Source organism: Trachurus trachurus (genome assembly GCF_905171665.1).
Source record: "Trachurus trachurus genome assembly, chromosome: 13".
Classification (NCBI taxonomy): Eukaryota; Metazoa; Chordata; class Actinopteri; order Carangiformes; family Carangidae; genus Trachurus; species Trachurus trachurus.
The window spans coordinates 30,660,890-30,680,128 of NC_139892.1; the positions used below are offsets into that span (position 1 = coordinate 30,660,890).

General features: G+C 39.8%; 1 protein-coding gene across 2 annotated transcripts in view; it reads left to right on the top strand.

Moving 5' to 3' along the window:
• The window catches only part of cadm1b (cell adhesion molecule 1b), a 159,971-nt gene that overhangs the window by 118,696 nt on the left and 22,036 nt on the right, over positions 1-19,239 (top strand). For both annotated transcript variants that reach the window (XM_083984379.1, XM_083984380.1), the window contains 4 exons: positions 2,624-2,761; positions 8,830-8,988; positions 10,364-10,460; positions 10,766-10,938. In XM_083984379.1, the coding sequence (XP_083840505.1) occupies positions 2,624-2,761; positions 8,830-8,988; positions 10,364-10,460; positions 10,766-10,938 (567 nt within the window). The remainder of the gene's footprint in view (positions 1-2,623; positions 2,762-8,829; positions 8,989-10,363; positions 10,461-10,765; positions 10,939-19,239) is intronic.

Sequence of the window (19,239 nt, forward strand, 5' to 3'; positions counted from 1 at the left end):
TGAAGAGTCCTTGAAATAAACACCACACTGACTTTTTGATTTCAAGCTACTGGAGTTGAGCAAGTTTGCTGCGATGACTAAGGCAAAGGGACGAGGGACAACTGAGCCTTATTCTGTCTTGTCTGGATTTCACACACATGTGGCCTGCTTATGTAACTTTGGCATAGATTTTCAGATAACACTTTAGAATGAGGGTACGAAATACATCCTAAAGGGATGCATAACTAATGCATGACTCATACCGATTTAATACATGAGTAGTTAATGTGTGATAAATTAATGAAACAGTTTAAAGTCTATGAGTTCATGGTTAGTTTTGATTTGTTTGTGTGGATTGCACTGATAAATCCTACTGTCTTTGGTGATCCCCTGACTTTTCCTCTAGTGCCACCGTGAGGTTGATATGGTTTGAAATCTTGGCTTGGATTTCTACTGAATTACAAACACATTTATTTTGACGACGTAAAAACATTTCAAAAATGAGAAAAGGGCTGCTCATAGTGATGGTCTCAGACACTTAACATCAGTCAAATATGTGTCTCCCCTGGGTTTTACATAGTATTTTAGTATGGTTTCAGCTTATTGTTTGACTGTCCAGTCTGTGTTGATTTACCATCACTGCTCTCATGGCATCATTTTTAGATATAGCAGTTTTTTTTTTTTTTTTTTTTTTTTTACAGCTGGTTACTGGCTGGTGAACACAGCAGCTTAAGAGTCAGGTATTAAGTTGGTAGGGAGAAAAACAGAGGTAAAAGAGAGTGAACCAGGTGACCATAAACATTCCTCCAAATGAATGATGTACCGTGACTAAATGGATGCATCAATATTCAACTGTGTAGGTTACTGTACTCAGTACTTTGTTTTATGAAGTGACACCTCCAAACCCACTGCTGTCCTCGTCATCTACTGTAAAACCAACATTGTGACACTTAAACAAAGATGGTAAATATGGTTATGGTTTAACCTGTGTAAAGAGGAACTCACTTATTTGCACTATCCATTGATTAAAGGTCCCATATTATGAAGAACAGATTTTTTCTGGTCTCTACATACATAAACTGATCCTCCCTGAGCCTACCAACTCCTAGAATGAGGAAAGCAAACGGGTCCTGCATGGACTCTGCAGCCCACCCACTGGTAAAACGGTGCTCATACAGGCTGTTCAGACTCAGCTCCTGTGGTGATGTCACGACGGGAGTGAGGCCGGCCCCTCAGCGCTATTAAAACGCCTACCACATCTATTTCTATGGCTGCAGTGCACAGCAAGAAACTCCTGAGCTAAATTGATGAAATACCGACCAATTTTAAGTCATAAAGTGGTAATAATCTTTGCCTTGTACAGTAACCATGCTACTTAAAGATGCAGGCACAGAAACAGCTTGTTCTCAGTAGAGCTCATATGAGCGACTTTTAGACAGCCGACATTCAGGACTACGGATCAGTTTGGGGCAATACATTTCGAATACAGTTTAGTTGGAAGTCTAACAGCTGAGTGAAATTGAGTAAAAATAGTATAATATGGGATCATGGATCCCTGAGAAAATTATGAAGTTATCGTGCTGCCATGTATGCAAGATGACATTAGCATTTAATTCAAACAACAGTTGAACCCGAGTAGGCTACATCATCACAGAGCCACAAGCAGCCACAGACCAGGGCTAGGTGATCTGAAATCTTTATCACCACTATTTTAAACTTTTACCTCAGTTATGATTAATAACAAAAAAAAAATTAAAACACACCTCTACTTCTCTGATGTTCTGTACTGAAACTATTAAAACTAGTGTTAGCGACAGCTGCTTTGTGGAAGCCCTTTGGTCCCTTTTTGATTCATACACTCTTTGTAGTCGGCAATGTGATTGTGTTCCTTGTGATTGAACAAATTGGTGGTATTACCATTGATTCCTGAGATTGTTTCCATTTGACTTCTTGTTGTTTGCAAATTAGCCTAAATCCACTTAAATAGAAACGTAAGTGGTACGAAGTTCTCAAAGCAGAACAGTAACTACAGTAATCTCTAAGAAATATCAAGTTGTTTTTAATCAAGATCTAAACATTTCTACACAACCAGATCATGTTTATCTCAGTCGGACTGATACAATTGTTTTGTCCAGCAACCCTCAGCTGAGTAACATCCAGCAGGTGCCTGCTGACGTGAGGGGAAAATGGACAGATGTTAAAGGTTAAAGAGAAGGGCCACAAACCTCCCGAATAAATTCACCCCTGAGAGTAAATACAGTAGAGCACATGAAGTGCTCATCCATTAGTTCACACATGAGGTCACAATTCTTTTTTACCTTTTTCCATATTTGCAAATTACTGATTTATGTACATTCATTAACAGTCTTAGCATGACCTGTTTTGCTTTCAGAGGAGCTGAAATGCCCTTAACTGAATTTCATCTGATTTGGTGGCATATAAATTCATAAATGAAGTAATTGTGACGTAATAGGTAATCAATGAATGAATTTAGTGTTAGTGACTTGATCTTCCCTGCATGAATTACTTTTGTTTTTGTACCCTTATGATTATGTAATTGTGTAGCCCCATTTTGTGTGCGCATACAGTATATAAATGTTGTCATGCTGGTGTCTTCCTGACCGTTGCTTTTGCTGTGGGTCAGTCCCGCCAGGCAGCCCAATCATCGAGAGCCGCGAGGACGTGGTCAGCGAGGGGAACGAGACGGAGCTCACCTGCACAGCCATTGGCAGCAAGCCAGCTGCCTCCATCAGATGGATGAAAGGGGAGGAAGAACTGACAGGTCAGTAGAATAACAGCCTCCCCTGGTTTGCTTCACATGCTCCAGGCTTGTCCACTTCCCTACAAGTCCCTGGTCTCTGGAGACACCTTCTCTGTGAGCAAAACGTAGTTCTCATCTTAAACATTAATGTGTAGTGTACTGATCATATTGACTGACATGTACTATGGTAATTGTATATACAGTAGACTACAAATGGTTGTGGGCATACTGTATTTTCATTTTTATTTATTCATCTTTAAACCAGCGTATAAACCCGCCAGTCAATAAACCTGGACTGCTATAGCTAGAGTGTATAAGTATTATACGCATTCAGTGCTGCAAAAGCTGCAGCTAGAGCTCATTATATGCCGTGTTCCTCGTCATAAACCTTCCAAAAATATTTGACATTAAACCATGTTCCTATTGTGATTTTAATTTTCAGAGATTCTCCTTTAGACTTGAAGTTACTTATATATTTACTGTGGACATTTAGTCACACCTTGACTGCAGATGATTTTAAGCCATAGAGACGACCATTACTCTTTTTGTGCTTCCTTGAAAACTTCTGTACACAGTAAACATGGCCATGAACTTGTATTTGCACATCTCATACCCACTGCATTGCCTTTAGCCAGCTGCAGGCCATTCCAGAGAGGGGTATATGATCTGGGGTGGTGAAAAATCCTTATTACCTCTCAGTTATGATTAGGGGTCATCAATTATTCATTACGCACTTATTGTACAGCAAGGGGGTGGGGGGGGGCTGTTCATTTTAGTCATATCGTATTTACACAGAGTGGATATCTCTGGGCTTGTTGTCAAATTATATATGTATTAGAATGGAGAGGATTCATTTGGCTTGTTGAGAGATGAAATATTTAGACAAGAGCGAATCTGAAGCTAAATGCCATCTGTGCCTCCAGTGTTCCCTACAGGAGTCGAAGTCAATTTCTGTTTATGAGTTGTTGAGTGTTTTGTAGGGGAGGGAGACACAACAGGATGGTTAGATCAGCGAAATGCCACCGACATGCTGAATGGGGCTAATCCATTGTGGCAGTGGGTACATAAGGAGAGCCAGAGAGTCACGTCCTCCTGTACCCCAGGAAACAGAAATCACTACTCATTATGGACGTGCTAAACAATTCATTAGCTCCTGCACATAGTCGGATTAACAGGCACACATCACACTGGTTTTATAGAATCTCTGTGATCATGTTTGTCTTATGTCTGCATGTAGGAAAGACAGCAATAATGGCGAGAAATAAATTTGCTGGCTAATTTAAACACACTTTCAAATTGGACCAATTGCTTTTGCAACCATTTATCATGCTGGCAGGTAGTGGACTGACGGGGCTCTGGCTTGAGAGAGACTCAGCACACAAGGTGGCAAAATGCTTGTTAGCATAAATGACAGCTGCAACATTATTTAAATGTAGCAGAGCCCAGTGCTCAGCTGCTACTGCTGCTAAAGTACAGGAGGAGATTTGTTCCTTTGGACAGCTGCATTTGAATGTGTTTCTAGGATTTGTATGTGATTATGTGAAAACTGCATGCATTGGATTTAATAACAGATAGCAGACCTTGTTTTTTTTTTTCAAATTCAATTAGAAATATTCTGTTTTGATTAGGTGGAAAATAACTAAATAAAAAAATAAATTTTATGCTATTTACACACATTTAGAGAAAAAAAATGCGCAAAACTCAATTTAAAAATCAGCTTTTAAAGATTTCGGGATTATGGCAACAATCAATATTCAGGAAGAATCTCTTGACAGATAAAATAAAAGCTTTTTTTTCTCACTTTTTTAGTTTGATTATTAATTTCACAAGAAAGTTTTATTACAGCTTGAACATGTAGTTTCAATTTTGACCTTGGGGGAAAAAAAATCTGTGATAAATATTCTGATTTATTGACACATTACAAAAGCAGCTCTTATAACATGAAAAAATAGTCCAAAAATAACAATTTACTAATTCATGTCAAATAAAACTTGGTAGCATCTGCCTAAACTCCATATATAGAGGAAGGCTATCGGGCACAGACAAAAGCTGCAGAAAAATCGGACAGACAGAGAATATAAATTTTAGAATTATTCAATATTTTGAAAAAGTAATTTTGTTTCCACTCTCTGATGGGATATGAGATATCAACTAATAACTACAAGAAATAGGTGGAAAATAACTTAAAATTTAATGTCATTTACACACATTTAGAGAAAAAAAATGCGCAAAACTCAATTTAAAAATCAGCTTTTAAAGATTTCGGGATTATGTCAACAATCAGTATTCAGGAAGAATCTCTTGACAGATAAAATAAAAGCTTTTTTTTCACTTTTTTAGTTTGATTATTAATTTCACAAGAAAGTTTTATTACAGCTTGAACATGTAGTTTCAATTTTGACCTTGGGGGAAAAAAAATCTGTGATAAATATTCAGATTTATTGACACATTACAAAAGCAGCTCTTACAACATGAAAAAATAGTCCAAAAATAACAATTTACTAATTCATGTCAAATAAAACTTGGTAGCATCTGCCCAAACTCCATATATAGAGGAAGGCTATGGGGCACAGACAAAAGCTGCAGAAAAATCGGACAGACAGAGAATATAAATTTTAGAATTATTCAATATTTTGAAAAAGTAATTTTGTTTCCGCTCTCTGATGGGATATGAGATATCAACTAATAACTACAAGAAATAACTATGAGAAACTTTTTCCTCCTCATTGGCACCAGTCTTAAATTCATAAAGATTTTTCACAACTCAAAACATCCTGGCTTATAAATAAATAAATAATATTATAAATAAACGTCAAACCATTAATACATTGATTGATAACATCTTATGAATAAGCTTGTTTCAAATAAGTGAAATATTAAAGGTCCAGTGTGTAATATGAGGGTAAAATCGTAATATCTAGCTTTCAGATTCTAGTTTGCAGTGCTCACTCACTTGCTCGCACTCACCCCTCCCGTCAGCAAAGTGACGGTGGCTTCCGAGGACAAAAAAACTTGTTTATCACAACTGGACGACTGGGGGTATTTTAGGAGCTTGGAGCGATGAGGTGAAGATCTAAACCATTTTACAATGTTTTCTACTCCTTCTTTCCCTCCGCCTTCTTCTTCGTTGGTTTATTCATGCACGTGAAACCTGCGAAATGTTTTCTCTGTCTGGCTGGATTTTCCATTTGGGCTGCCGTACAAACATGGCGGCGCAAGATGGCGAAACTCTCTAAAGCAAGACCCTTGCTACAGTATATGTACAGTATATATAAAAGAAAAATTATAAGGCTACCAAAACCAAACAAATGTTATTGTATAGTGATTATACAAATATATTAGGTAGTATTCAGATTTTGCCAATAAACCTTTGTAATTATTACACACTGAACCTTTAAAGTTTGCAAATTTGAAACACTCGAAATGAACTCCTCTAATGGCACAAATATTATTCCATATTGATTGAATGTGGTTTGGCAGTAATATTCTCTTAATTTTGGCTTGCTCTCTTACTGCTAATGCCAGTGCTACAGTACTGTCGCAGCAGTGTTCAAACAGCTTGATCAGTGGCTGCTCTGCAGCGTGATGGCAGGCAGAAGACTCGGGTTAGAAGCTGACTGAAAGAAAATGTCATCCTGAGAAGAGGTTATGCTTGATTGCGCTGGGATTGATCGGTGGTTGATGCTCACAAGAGCGTTTGATTTGACATCTCTGCTGCAACACTCAAATCTCCTCTGCATTCAGATTGGAGTCCTTCCACAACCTGATCTGTAGTTTTTTTCCTCATCTTGGTTTGGAAGACATTATTAATTGACAAGCATTGCTTGGCCTGTACAATGGTAATGGCTCTGTCTGTCTCGTTCACATTTTGAAAACATGACACAGAGCTTCAAGACGTTTTCCAACTCTTTTTCATATCAAAATTACTCTGCGATAAGCATCATGACCAAAAGTAATTGATACTACTGTAGAAGTCAAATTAGGGACTCTATAATATCATGACAGCACTGGGACTGACAGAGCTATTTTCCTGACCTTGAAATGGGTTTTGCCAGTCCCTTTGGTATTTTGTGTTTCAGAGGTGAATTGAGAGGAACACCATCATGACACCTCCAGCAGAAGGCAAGATGGTACAATTTTCATAAAAAAAGAAGGTTATTGCACAAAATCAATAGTTATAATAGTGTTACTTTTCTTTTTGCCAGCTAATTGATTGATTGGCAAACCATTTCAGCTCTAGCTGATACTGCAAACTAAACATGCTTATACTCAGGTAATGCTTTAGCCCTGTCTCAGGGAGTACTGATTTGATTTTCCTATTTGAAGAAACCTTTTCCTGAGCCAACCCATAATGCTGCACAATGGTTAATATGAGACAATCATTGGTTGAGAGGATAATGGCTAATCATCGTAACCCTCCAATTCACACTGCACTTCACCCAGCTCTTGGAAACGTCCTCATTGACCTTACAAATGTGACCTGTTGGGTTTTCGTGATTGCATGGTAACAAATAAAAAGCTCTTAATATGAAATTTCTGTTGTTTGGCAAGGGACAAGATGGCCTGGTTCTGAGGTTGTTACCACTGATCACAGCACTCTGCATTAACTAAGGATGTTTGGGATTAACTAATTTGCTGTGTGTCATGGTGATAATGCTTTTAAGAGTGAAGTCAAATTACCTACAGTAGATGGCTGTAGTTAAGAGCATACAAAGGGAAAATAAATATAATTAAAAATAATAATAATAATAATAATAAACTTTATTTATAGAGCACTTTTCATACATGAAAAATGTAGCACAAAGTGCTTTACATGTTTAAAAGCCGCCCCCACCCCGCCCCACCCCACCCGACCCCAGCCCATGAAAACCTCCACCCGTATGCACACACACACACACACACAAATGCACGCACGTACACACGCACACACACACACGCACACACACACACACACACACACACACACACACACACACACACACACACACACACACACACACACACACAGACACACACACACACACACACACACACACACACACAAAGCAAGATCTAAGAAACGTGAAACATGTGAGATTAGATAGCAGATTAGATAGGGCATCATGCATTGTACTGTCTGTTATGTCTTTACTCACTTTCAGTGTATATATTGGTAAAGGAGCTACTGTATTTGCCAGTCAGTCTGTTCATCTGATTCTGTAGGCCTAACAAAACACCAGGATAACCACAGATTCTAAACATTTATGTTCATGTGTTGTCATCACAGCTCTTATTCCTGCTGTTAATGTTATTATACCACTATTATTACTAACTTACTCTTCCCTAACAGTCAGTGTGCTTTTCACACACTCTGACTGCACTTGGCAGAGTGATCATGCCCTAAAAGTGCACTGACCACATACCAATCCCAGTACTTTAAATTTTATGTAGACAGCTCTTGGGTGGAAGTGTGTGTGTTAAACGGGGTTAATATCCATCAAGAGGCCACATACGTGTGTATTGGTGATCATCAACTGTGGAACAACAGTGTTGTGCCCTCCCCGAGTCCAGCCAGGTTCCCCTGTGACAAGGCTGAAATGGAAGTGTGCTGCAGGTCAGAGTGGGGCTGTAATTATTTCCTCACTTCATTAAGTGCGAGTAAACCATCACACTCAGCACTGCGGCTAATGCGATGCCCCTGTGGCATTGTAATGCTCTCTAAATGAATGCCCCTCTGACAGCCTAGGGCCTAGTGGGCAGCAGATTACTGCAGGGTTAGCCCCAACAATGCTCAGCCCTCAAGCTGCAGAGGCATTCATTATCAGGCTTGTATGACCCAGCCATTCCTCCCTGCTCTCATCAGAAATGGAGGCCTCTGGCCCACCTGAATCCTCTAAAGTCTCGTTTGGGCACCACATCACTGAATCATAAATTAAATGTAAATGCCATTTGAACGCACTCCAGTTTGACAGGTAATGTGCTCTTAATAGCTATGACCATTTGCTCATTATGGCCCCTGTAGATCGGTGCTGCTGTGGAATTTCAGATTTGTTTTTGAGCCGTTTATTCATTAACTTTTTCCCCTCTCATGCATATGATGGTTTTTCCAGGAGAGATGGGAGTAGAGGAGACGTATGACAGGATGTTTACTGTCACCAGCCGGGTAAAATTTTCTGTCACCAAAGAGGACGATGGAGTGCCAGTGGACTGCATCATTGACCACCCAGCTGTAAAGGACCTCCTGGCTCAAAGACACTTGGAAGTGCTATGTAAGTGACCTAAAGCATTACTTATTCAAGTCCAGAGCTACAACAAGTCCCCACAGACAGCAACAGAGATTACTTGCTGCTTTGGCTTGCATGGATCTTAAGTATTTACTGGTGAGGCTGTGACATTTGTTGGTATCATGTACTCACACAGAAACATCAGATTATTCAATGATACCACTCATTAACAATACCAATCACTTATTGAAATCAAAAACAGTATATTTAGAAAGTTTTTTGAATTTTTGGGGAAAATTGAGAAAACGGATCTTTAATTACAGACACAAAGAACTGTCGAATGTATATCATTCATGCACAACATTTCGTTTTTGTTTTTTCAATCCTATCTGTTAAATGAATATGCCATGCCTATGTGATTTTGTATGTATTACCAACAAGACAAAAATGTATCTATATACTGTACACCTCAATATAATCCTCTATATACAGTATAGTATAGTATAGTATAGTATATTTGAACTTCTGAAGGGGCACATTGGGTGCAGCGGTCCCTGAGACAGAGCCTCTATTTGAAATGAATGTAAACTTTTTCTAAAGGGAAGTCAATCATACAACTATAAAGAGATGCAGACTCAACACAACTACAGAGAGACACTCAAAATGACCATTCACCAAGTGACTACAAAGAGATCCACAATAACCATGAGGATACACAAAGCAACTACAGAGACATACAGTGACCACACAGATGTAAAAAAAACAAAAAAAACAAACAAACATGTGTATGTTTTTCACAGCCTGACACTGTTATCTATAGATCATGCAATCCTGGCATTCTACACTTACAGTGCACTGGTATCTCGGCCCCTGGGGATACAGTCCTCACAAGGGAATAATAAAAAAAAAAGTCTTAACTCAGGTGTCAAATGATGTTTAGGTGTTCTTTAAATGGTGCATTGATTGAAGAGGTAATACAAGGCTGTCTTACACCGTTAAACATTAAAGAAAGGTTAAGGTATCCTTTTGTAGTCTATGTAGAATGTTAATTTTTTTTCAGGCAGACAACTGTTTTGTCTGACCTTTCAGAAAAAGAGAAAGCTTGACTGGAACCGCTTGACATTTTGGTAATCTTTGGCTACCATTGATAAGGGGAAAAAATCATTTTTGCTGAAAGGTACTGTAGACTCAGTGGATGTCTACTGAGCAACAGGATAATCATTTCATCCTCCGCTATGTTTCACTCACGGCTGTTTTGCTTTCATTTAAAAGTCTGTTTCTCTCAGCGCTTCACTTCAGAGCCCAATGATCATTTAACTCGCTTTGGCTGCAGGTGTGAGGAGAGGACCTCTATTGTCATAACTTATGACGGTAGATTGTTGTAACTACTGCATCTTTTTCTTTTTTTTTCTTTTTTCAGATAAACCAGAGGTCAAGATTGTGGTGACATATCCTGAAGGTTTACCCAGAGAGGGTGACAATCTAGACTTGACCTGTATCGCGGAAGGGAAACCACAGTGAGTGCTCACACAAATGGATACATGGATACATCGATACTGTACACTTCAAAACTTCCCAACGCACTGAAATGTCTGTTTAGTCCTGTGCTTTCCACTGAATATCCCCTTTCTGCCTGTTCAAGCACCCCATAACCTTTACATCTCATTGTACCATTTAAATGTTACCAGTTGTCAGCATGCTGTATAAAGGACATCATTAGACAGGCCCTGCCAATGGCCCTCCTCAGATTTGACCTTTATTTCAGATTTCTAGCGTGGATAGACAGAGCCTGAGTGATGTGTGTGGTATTTGTGCTCTCCAGTCCCCATCAGATCCACTGGCTGAGAGTAGACGAGGATGTGCCGCCTCACGCTGTGGTGACCGGCTCCGATCTCTACATTGAGAACCTCAACAAGTCCTACAACGGCACCTATCGCTGTGTGGCGTCCAATGCTGTGGGAGAGGCCTATGACGACTACATCCTCCATGTACATGGTAGGTATTGCGCTTCATTGAACTTGATGTTTAAATGCCTCCATCACTCTTTTACACTCAAGGACTCACCAAGGAGTCTGTATTGCTGATATAGTAAGATTTTTCAGCTTAAATGCCTACATTAGATTTGGCAGTCAGGGGATTGTGTTGCCAAGATAAGGATTTACTGCAGCATTTGTGCAACAAACAGATTGACATTTCAAACATATATGGATGTAAGCCATTATTAAGAGGAACAGAAAGCTTAATCACAGAGGTGGCTGGTTGACAAATCCACAGCACTCTAAATGTATGTTGAAGATTTGAGCTGCTGCTGTGGTGCTAATGCATGACAATGTGTTTGAAACATATATAGTGGAAAGAAACAAAGTGGCTTTTGACTTTGGACTGCCATACTAGAAACCCAGGAAGTGAGATTTTACATTGATTTACATTGATCTACATGTAGAGTCGCTTTAAAGGGCTGCTATATTCAAGCTTGGATTACTTTGGAATCTGAACACCCAATTTATTTCCCTAACTCTGTATGTTGAGTTTTCTGACTTGGTAAGTTGTTATATAATTTAAAAACTACAAGGAGTTCTGGCTTGACCAGACAGCACAACCTTATTTTCTGTCGATGGGCTTTGGCTCTGTTGACTCACATTGCAGTGGGTGGAATTTCAATGTGTTATGCAGCCAACCAGTAAAGGACAATAGAGGGACCATCTCTCCCAGGACTTGACTTTAAATGCTGTGTACGGTTTGCTCCCCTTGTTTTGAACCCCTCCTCGCTGATGCCTCTTCCTCGGGGCCGGCTCTACGCAGGGGCAAGAGGGGGCAGTGCCCCCTCAAATAAATGTCTTGCCCCCTCAAATCCAAATTTTATAAGTTGAGAAAGCACATTTTAATATAGGATGTGTAGCTATATTACCAAAGAGAAAGAAGTTAAGTTGGGGGTCCGCCCGCTATTCAGACATCCCTCTATCTAGACATGCAGGTAGTCCGACACTTTTTGATACCGCTATTCCGACACGTCGTCTTTTTTTTTCTTTTCTTTTCTTTTTTTTTTTTTTACAGCTGCGATACCCAGGCGCGTCTCTCTCTCTCTTGATGAGGGAGTGATGTTCTTAATCTCAACACCTAAACTATCAAGTCACAAACAAAACTGAAACACATGATAAACAAACAGCAGTTTGTTTGTCAAGTTAACCTGTCACCTTCAGCACCACGGACAGCGCCGCGGATGAGCCGCGAGCAGAGCGTCTGGGCTCTGGGCTCAGGGCCTGGGGCCTCATTTATCAAAACTGTAAGTAAGCAGTGTAAAACTGCTGCTACTAAATGTTTTGCTTAGGCCTACAGCGAAAAGACACCCAAAAATATTTACACCTTTTTCAGATCTATCAAACTGTGCGTGCACAACTCTCCACAATTTCACTTTGATAAATCAAACTGGATCCAAGAATGCACGTGAACACACCTCCGTCCCCGGAATGCCTATATAGAACCATATATGGTCAGCACGTGCATATTAATTAGCCATGTGCTCTCTGTGGAGCGACAACAAAGTGACAACGAACGAAGACAACGGACGGAGGGTGGGGGAAAGAAAGCGAGATAGCTACACGGCATCTCTACCGTCTCTCTACCTCATCTCTACTGGACTCGGTTTAGGTCATTTTCCATTACAGCTGAGTCCTTCAAAGTTCCTTCTCAGGGCCGCGTTGTCTCGCTCTTTATTCTCTCGTCAGCTCCAAACACACGTGCACCTCGTTAACTCAGGTGACAGAATAATAACAGTCTCAGTAGCTGCAGATCAGGGGCGCTGCTGCCGGTGTGTTTTTAAACTTGGAGGGTTTGTTTTTTTCTTCTCTAATAGGCCTATGTAGTTGTGTATGAGAAACAGTGTCTCAGATGAAAAAAAAAACCCAGAAGGACAAGTCTGACTATAACGTAATCAATCAATGTCGGAAAAGCGGAATGTTTGAAAAATAGTAAAGTTCAAGTAGCCTACAAGTTGACAAAATTATCTGCAGTAGCACAAAAATCCGCCGAAAAAGGAACAGTATTCTTTTCTAAAATGTTCTGTTCCTTTTTTTTTTAGTATTCATAAGACTACCTTTCAGTTTTGTAAATCTTGACCATAGTAGACTCCTCCCCCTCCTCTTCTCAGAGTACACCAGAATGCTTCACTCACATTTTTAAATCACAAAAATTTTCTGGGGGGGAAACCCCCAGACCCCCCTACAGGGGTTTAGCTACGCACCTTTTTCACCCCCTCTGGGTTTGCAATGCATCTTCAGGTATATGCACCCCTAACCCCCCATATAATGTGGCTCTTTGCATTAAGACAGTAAAAAATGTGGGCTCTAAGACCCTGGTTGGCCCCCTGGCCCCTAGTTGGACAGGTCTGAAGGCAGAGGCCTGACAAAATGCAATCCACTTCTCCAGGTTGGCGTTGGACACATAGCCAACAACTCAATTCACTGAAGTTACTGTAAGCACAGAGAAAAAAAAGTGCTGGAGCATGATGTGTTCACATGATGCCCCCTTCATATTTCTGACTGCCCCCTCATATATGCCTACCTAGAACCGGCCCTGCTCTTCCTCCTTTTACATTAACACGATTGTCTGTCATGTTACGCCAGTAGAGGCTTTTCTTGTTTTCATTTCAACACATCACTACCCACAAAACAACAATTAATAAAACAAAAAATAAAGCCAAAAATACATACAAATACAATTACTGCTGGTGCCAATGAATTGGCTGCAATCGTACATAATCTGAAAAAAGTGTAAACCTTTTTGCAAACAACTCAAATGTTTAAAGGTGCATCAGGCATCTCTACACTTGAATCCCCAAGTGGGAACAGCAGGAGGGAAGTGTTTGAAGTTTTGAAAGCGAGAGGGACTTCATCATTTAGGAATCATGTAACTCGGACCTTAATTTCCTATTTTTGGTGGCTGGCAGGGGTGTTGAGGATGAGGGGAAAATAAATTTGCAGCAGGTGCAGCCATTGTTGGTGAGTTTAGCTTTCTCTCCTTGGAGCACTTGCTCCCTGCTGTTTAGAAGAGCATTTTGTATTTCGCTCCCAAGTTTCAATTTGTTTCTGCCTGTGTGCCAAGAACATTGTCTGAGAGAGACCATATCCGATACAAGGGAAAAGGGAGGCTAGTGTCTATACAAAAAATCTTTTCCTGCATTTTTTCTGTGTAATTTATATGGATTGTTAAAATTGATGTATTTTTAAAGAGAAATATTCACTGCAGAATACATTTGGTAGCTTTGAGAATTTGATTTTACTTGTCCATCGAAGAACTTTCAGAAGTCCACTTCCAAACCCTTTCATGTGTTTTCCGTAATTTTGCTGTGTCCGCTTCATTATGCATAGTAGAAAGAATGTTTGGATTGACCTGGTTTTCTGCAAGAATTGGTCATGTAATTTGAACTAATCTTCATTTAAAAAGGAACTATACAGGATTTTTAGCTTAACTATGCTACATTTTTACCGTCAACAGCTTTGGAGTTATTGTGATGGTTAAATAAATAACATGTATGTTATTACGAGGGACAGTGGAGGCTCTCTGCCTCTTGCCCAACCTTCCAAGATCAGTGCCTCTGACACGGTGTCCTAGCTCTTGTCTCAGCAGCACCGCAACACAAACACGCCTCCTAACCCATAATATCTTGTTTATGACAGATAAGACTACACTAATATACACATTGTAACACATATATGATAAATAATATTATCCACCACTCAATAGATTGCTTTATCGCCGGCTTTGTTTAAAACAAATGCACATGGTCGGGTGGAGGGTTAGCAAAACAGGAAAAGCGTACAGTACAGTACAGTACAGTACGGTACAGTACAGACAAACACAACATGTGTCAGGCTATACCACTCAAACGTATCAACTTTTGTATCTTTATTTAACACACACATTATATATTCACAGTGTTGGTGTAAAAAGTAAGTGATCCCTTGACTCGTTGAACCTCCTTTAGTACCAATAACCTCATACAGGTTTTTCCAGTAGTTGCTGATCAAACTGCACAACACATCATTTTTTCCCACAGAGCTACAGCAGCTCAGACATATTTTTAGGATGTATTGTGGGCAGCTCTATTTGGGTTCTGACTGAATCTCTACAACAGGTGGATTTTCTCTGTTTGATATTGTTCTTGTACTTTGAGCTTCGGCAGGTGGACAGCCACACTGACATTATCCTTTAAGATACCTTGATAAACTTGAAAATTACTGTCTCCTCAATGACGCCGAGTGATTCAGAAGCTCAGAAGCAGCAACGCCCCAAATTATGATTCTCCATTCAATATCAGGCAAACTCCAGATGTACAGTGAATGGCAGTGTAGTCCTGCCATTGGCACCACACACCGTGATTTAAATGTTGTAGAGTTGTGAAGAGAGATATTAACTGGCTTCAGCTGTTACTCTGTAGTTTCTTTTCACCTCACTGAGCACTCTGTGATGTGTCTGTTGTGTCAGTTCCTCTGACGGTGGACTGATCAATATCTAAACTCTTTGAGATGACTCTCTAACCCTTCCAGCTTTATGCAAATAAGCAAACCTTGATCAGAAGTCCTCTGAGATCCATTCGTGATGAGGCATGGTTCATTTCAGCAGATGCTTCTTGTGAAGAGCAAAATCAAAAGTGTTTTTATTTTTTCCTCTTTTTTTTCACAAATTAAAGTAGCTCTAATCCACAATTCCAATCTGGTTTCATTTATTGGACTCTAGGTTCTTAACCTCTTTTTCCAATGAGCTTTTATTGCTACTATTACTGTATTGGTGTTTTATAAGTCAAAGTAGCTCTAACAAACATCTCCAATTGTGGTTAATTGATGTGTGATAACTACTAACTCCAATTATTGAAGCGTTGATGTCAGCACTTCACATACTTTTACCAACTTTACATTTTTGAATGATGTACATGTACATACATGAACGCAGTGCTGTTGAAAAGTGAACCCACTGTAATAACCTGACACAACATTCATCATTTAGTTGTCAGATCTTCATTCAAGTTACTGTACACGTCTATTTAAAGTAATAACACAAATCAGTGCATTGCTCTCATCCTTATTGAAACATTTCAAACGCGTTGGAGTTTAATGATCGCAGAAGTTAACTACAGGAGTTAGAAAACATGAAGTCTTAATAATGAAAGCAGACTGGAGGTGTGGATGACGCTGACTTGTGAGTTTACTATTCACAAGAAACATCTGCAGATGTGAACCATGCCACAGGAGAAGAGATATTAGAGGACCTACAAATTAAGTATTACTCTCCATCGAAGGGGCTCCCAATTAATTTGACTCCAAAGATACAGTACAAAAAGCACAGGGAGGTAAAAAAAAAAAAAGAAAAGAAAAAAAAAGAACCCCTTTTATTGAATACTCACATATGGTAACTTTCAGAAAGCACTGCTCTGGCACTTCTGCTGATGGTTTCCACCAGGTGTGAGGATTCATGCTGGTTAGAGAAAAATGACAGCAGCAAAATGTTATTGCAATGAATTAATGAGGTATCTCTGCTCCGTACACCTTTACAAACATTGTCACACTGTCTATGTTTAAAGTGTGCAAACCCGTGGGTTATTCTATGGTGCAAATGGTGCCATTATTGCTCATTTATCAAACATTGATGCAGAGATGTTAGATTTGGCCACTAGAAGCAACGCTCGTGTTTAGACCTAACATGCAGCCAAAGCTGTCAGACCAGCTGAGGAGAGGAGATGAGGTGCAGTGTCACGCTAAAAGCAAAGATGTTGTTGAACACAGGCTCATTGTGGATTTTGTGAGAGAGTCGATTGCAGGTTTCAGACGGATATTGTTTTGATTATTACTCAGTCTGCCTGTTTAGGTCGTGTTGACAGCTGTGAACTGTGTGTCAAAAACCAGAAGCATTTTTTTTTGCCTGACTGATGAGTAACTGTTTATGGCAGTTGCTGATGTGCATTTGTGAAAATGAAATGCATTTTTCATGTCAACACCATTTCACTAATTGTAGGGCAAACAGGGTTTTAATGGAGGGACAGAGTCTTGGGCAGAGGCGGCAAAAACATGTCAGATTCAGGGAAAATTGCAGAAGAAGAAGAGGTTGTGTTTTACGTAGATTAAGGACAAATGCAGTGCATGTTTGTTGTTGTTGTTTTTTTCCCAACTATAAGTAACCTGGGACTTGATTACCACACTTTGAAACTTTGAAAACATGTGATCACCTCAGAATGGTAGTGGATATCTGTTGTTGGTGTTTTGAAAATCCAGAAAGAATAGCCACGTGGGGTTTTTACATACTATATGTATTAAAGATAATTTCTGTGTTGGACTGGGAAAACAGATTTTTGTGCAAAAAGCTTGTTACACCATTTTCTAAAAAAAACAAAAACAATAACTGCCTTAATTTGGTTTATGCAGTTTACTGAAAAGTTACTCCAGTTTTCAAATCGTAATAATTTTATAAGTGTGCATATAAAGGCACTCAATGTGTGAAAAGAAATTATAACCATAACAATCCGTTCGTTTAAAGCAGAAGTGAGTGATATATTTGTGTTAATATAAGTCTTAAATAGTTATATCTTCCGACAGCAATCACTTACATAGAGTGTTTGGACTGAAACACGGGTCTCTCAGTCCCTCTGCTCTGCTCTGAGCCGAAGAGAAAACATTTATCATATCCTACAGTTTTTATCCAATGAGGAGAGAGAACGGCATGCAGGGCTGTGTGTGCAGCCAAGGAACGCCGTGAATGTGGCGACGTAGCGACGAGGACTGTTATGGTGCGTTCAAGGAAACTCGTATTTTTCCGACCGTGAAGTGGTACCAGTTCGATCTGGTACGAGTTCACCGGTCGGAAGTTACGAGTGGCCGTTATAGTGACTTTCACCGGTAAAACAGGTCGGAAAAACACGAGTGGGTTGCCTGGAACGCTACAAAGTCGTAAGTTGTGACTTGAAGCTGTAATTTACGATTTCAAAAGCCTGCCTGGAACGCAGCATTAGCGAAAACGACCGGATCACTCACTTCTGCTTTAATGGCTTGCAACCATTAACACCTATTTGCCTCAAAGGGTGGCTTCAACAACGGTATTTGATAAAAAAAAATGAAGGTTGCTTTTTTATGCATTCCTATTCTGACAACCAACAGCACAACAAGACATTTTCCTTTTCTTTCTATTTTAATCTCTCCGATCTCTCAGTTTACCCCTGTGGTTATACAGTATATTTCTGGTGTTTTTCTGCCACCAGAATGCATGTGTAACTGCTGTGACGCAACTGCTGTGACATAACCGCGACGTCGACTCCAGAGTGGTCTATAAACTGCACTTAAACACAGCAGGAACTCACTGATCCAAATCTCTCTGATGCAAAACGTTGAGAGAAGCACTGGTCCAGTTTTCCATTGTCAAAATATCTGCAGTTGCTTTGAAAAAAATCATCATCACACTATATGTCTGTGTTGATGTTCGGAGATATAATGTGTGTAGTCCACCAGACACATGTGACTTTGTGACTGTGACATAGGTTTCCTGTGACTCTCATAACACTGCCACCCCATGGTTATTCATCATCGTGCTCTGCCAGGCAGATGATGGCATCTGCTTGTTCCCAATGGGCCTAAAATGATCACTCCAAAACAAAAGGACAGCATATGCCGGCAAATAGCTCACTCAAGGCAGACTTATTCTAGCTGTCATGACTGAATTCATAATTGTTGTGCAAAGATCCCTCTGAAACTGAGATTTACCACATTTTCCTTGAGTAAATCCTCTCAGATTGCGCTTGTCTCAAACATGCATCCTTAAAGTAATAACACAATATTCCAATAGTTCAGGAGTTTTCTTTTTCTTTCTTTCTTTATTTAAGAACTCACGAATGATGAGTGTCTACTGCTGTTCGATTCATGTATTGTTTGCTTCACGCTGCATCTGTAACACTTGCATGAATGAATGAAAAGCATTGGGAAGCAAATGTTCTCAGGTCCAGAATAAAAGCTACAATAGCTTTGTGTTTGTGCCTTTTGTCGTGACTTCTTCAATTAGTATCTTCCTATCCACATATTTTACCAGTTTCCATTAAACACTGTTCCTCTGGTGTACGAGCGTTGGAAGCTCGATGACTTCGGCTCGCTATAATGAGACACAGGAGATTGGCAAAAGGTGCTCATAACAGCGTATAATTATGTCTGCGACTCCCACACCTCTTTTCTGGAGGATTTAATGCCAGACAAAATCATGTTGTGGTCCATATGAGGGTTTGTTGTCCCAGACTAATCATGCTTGATACAGTGGCTTAATTAG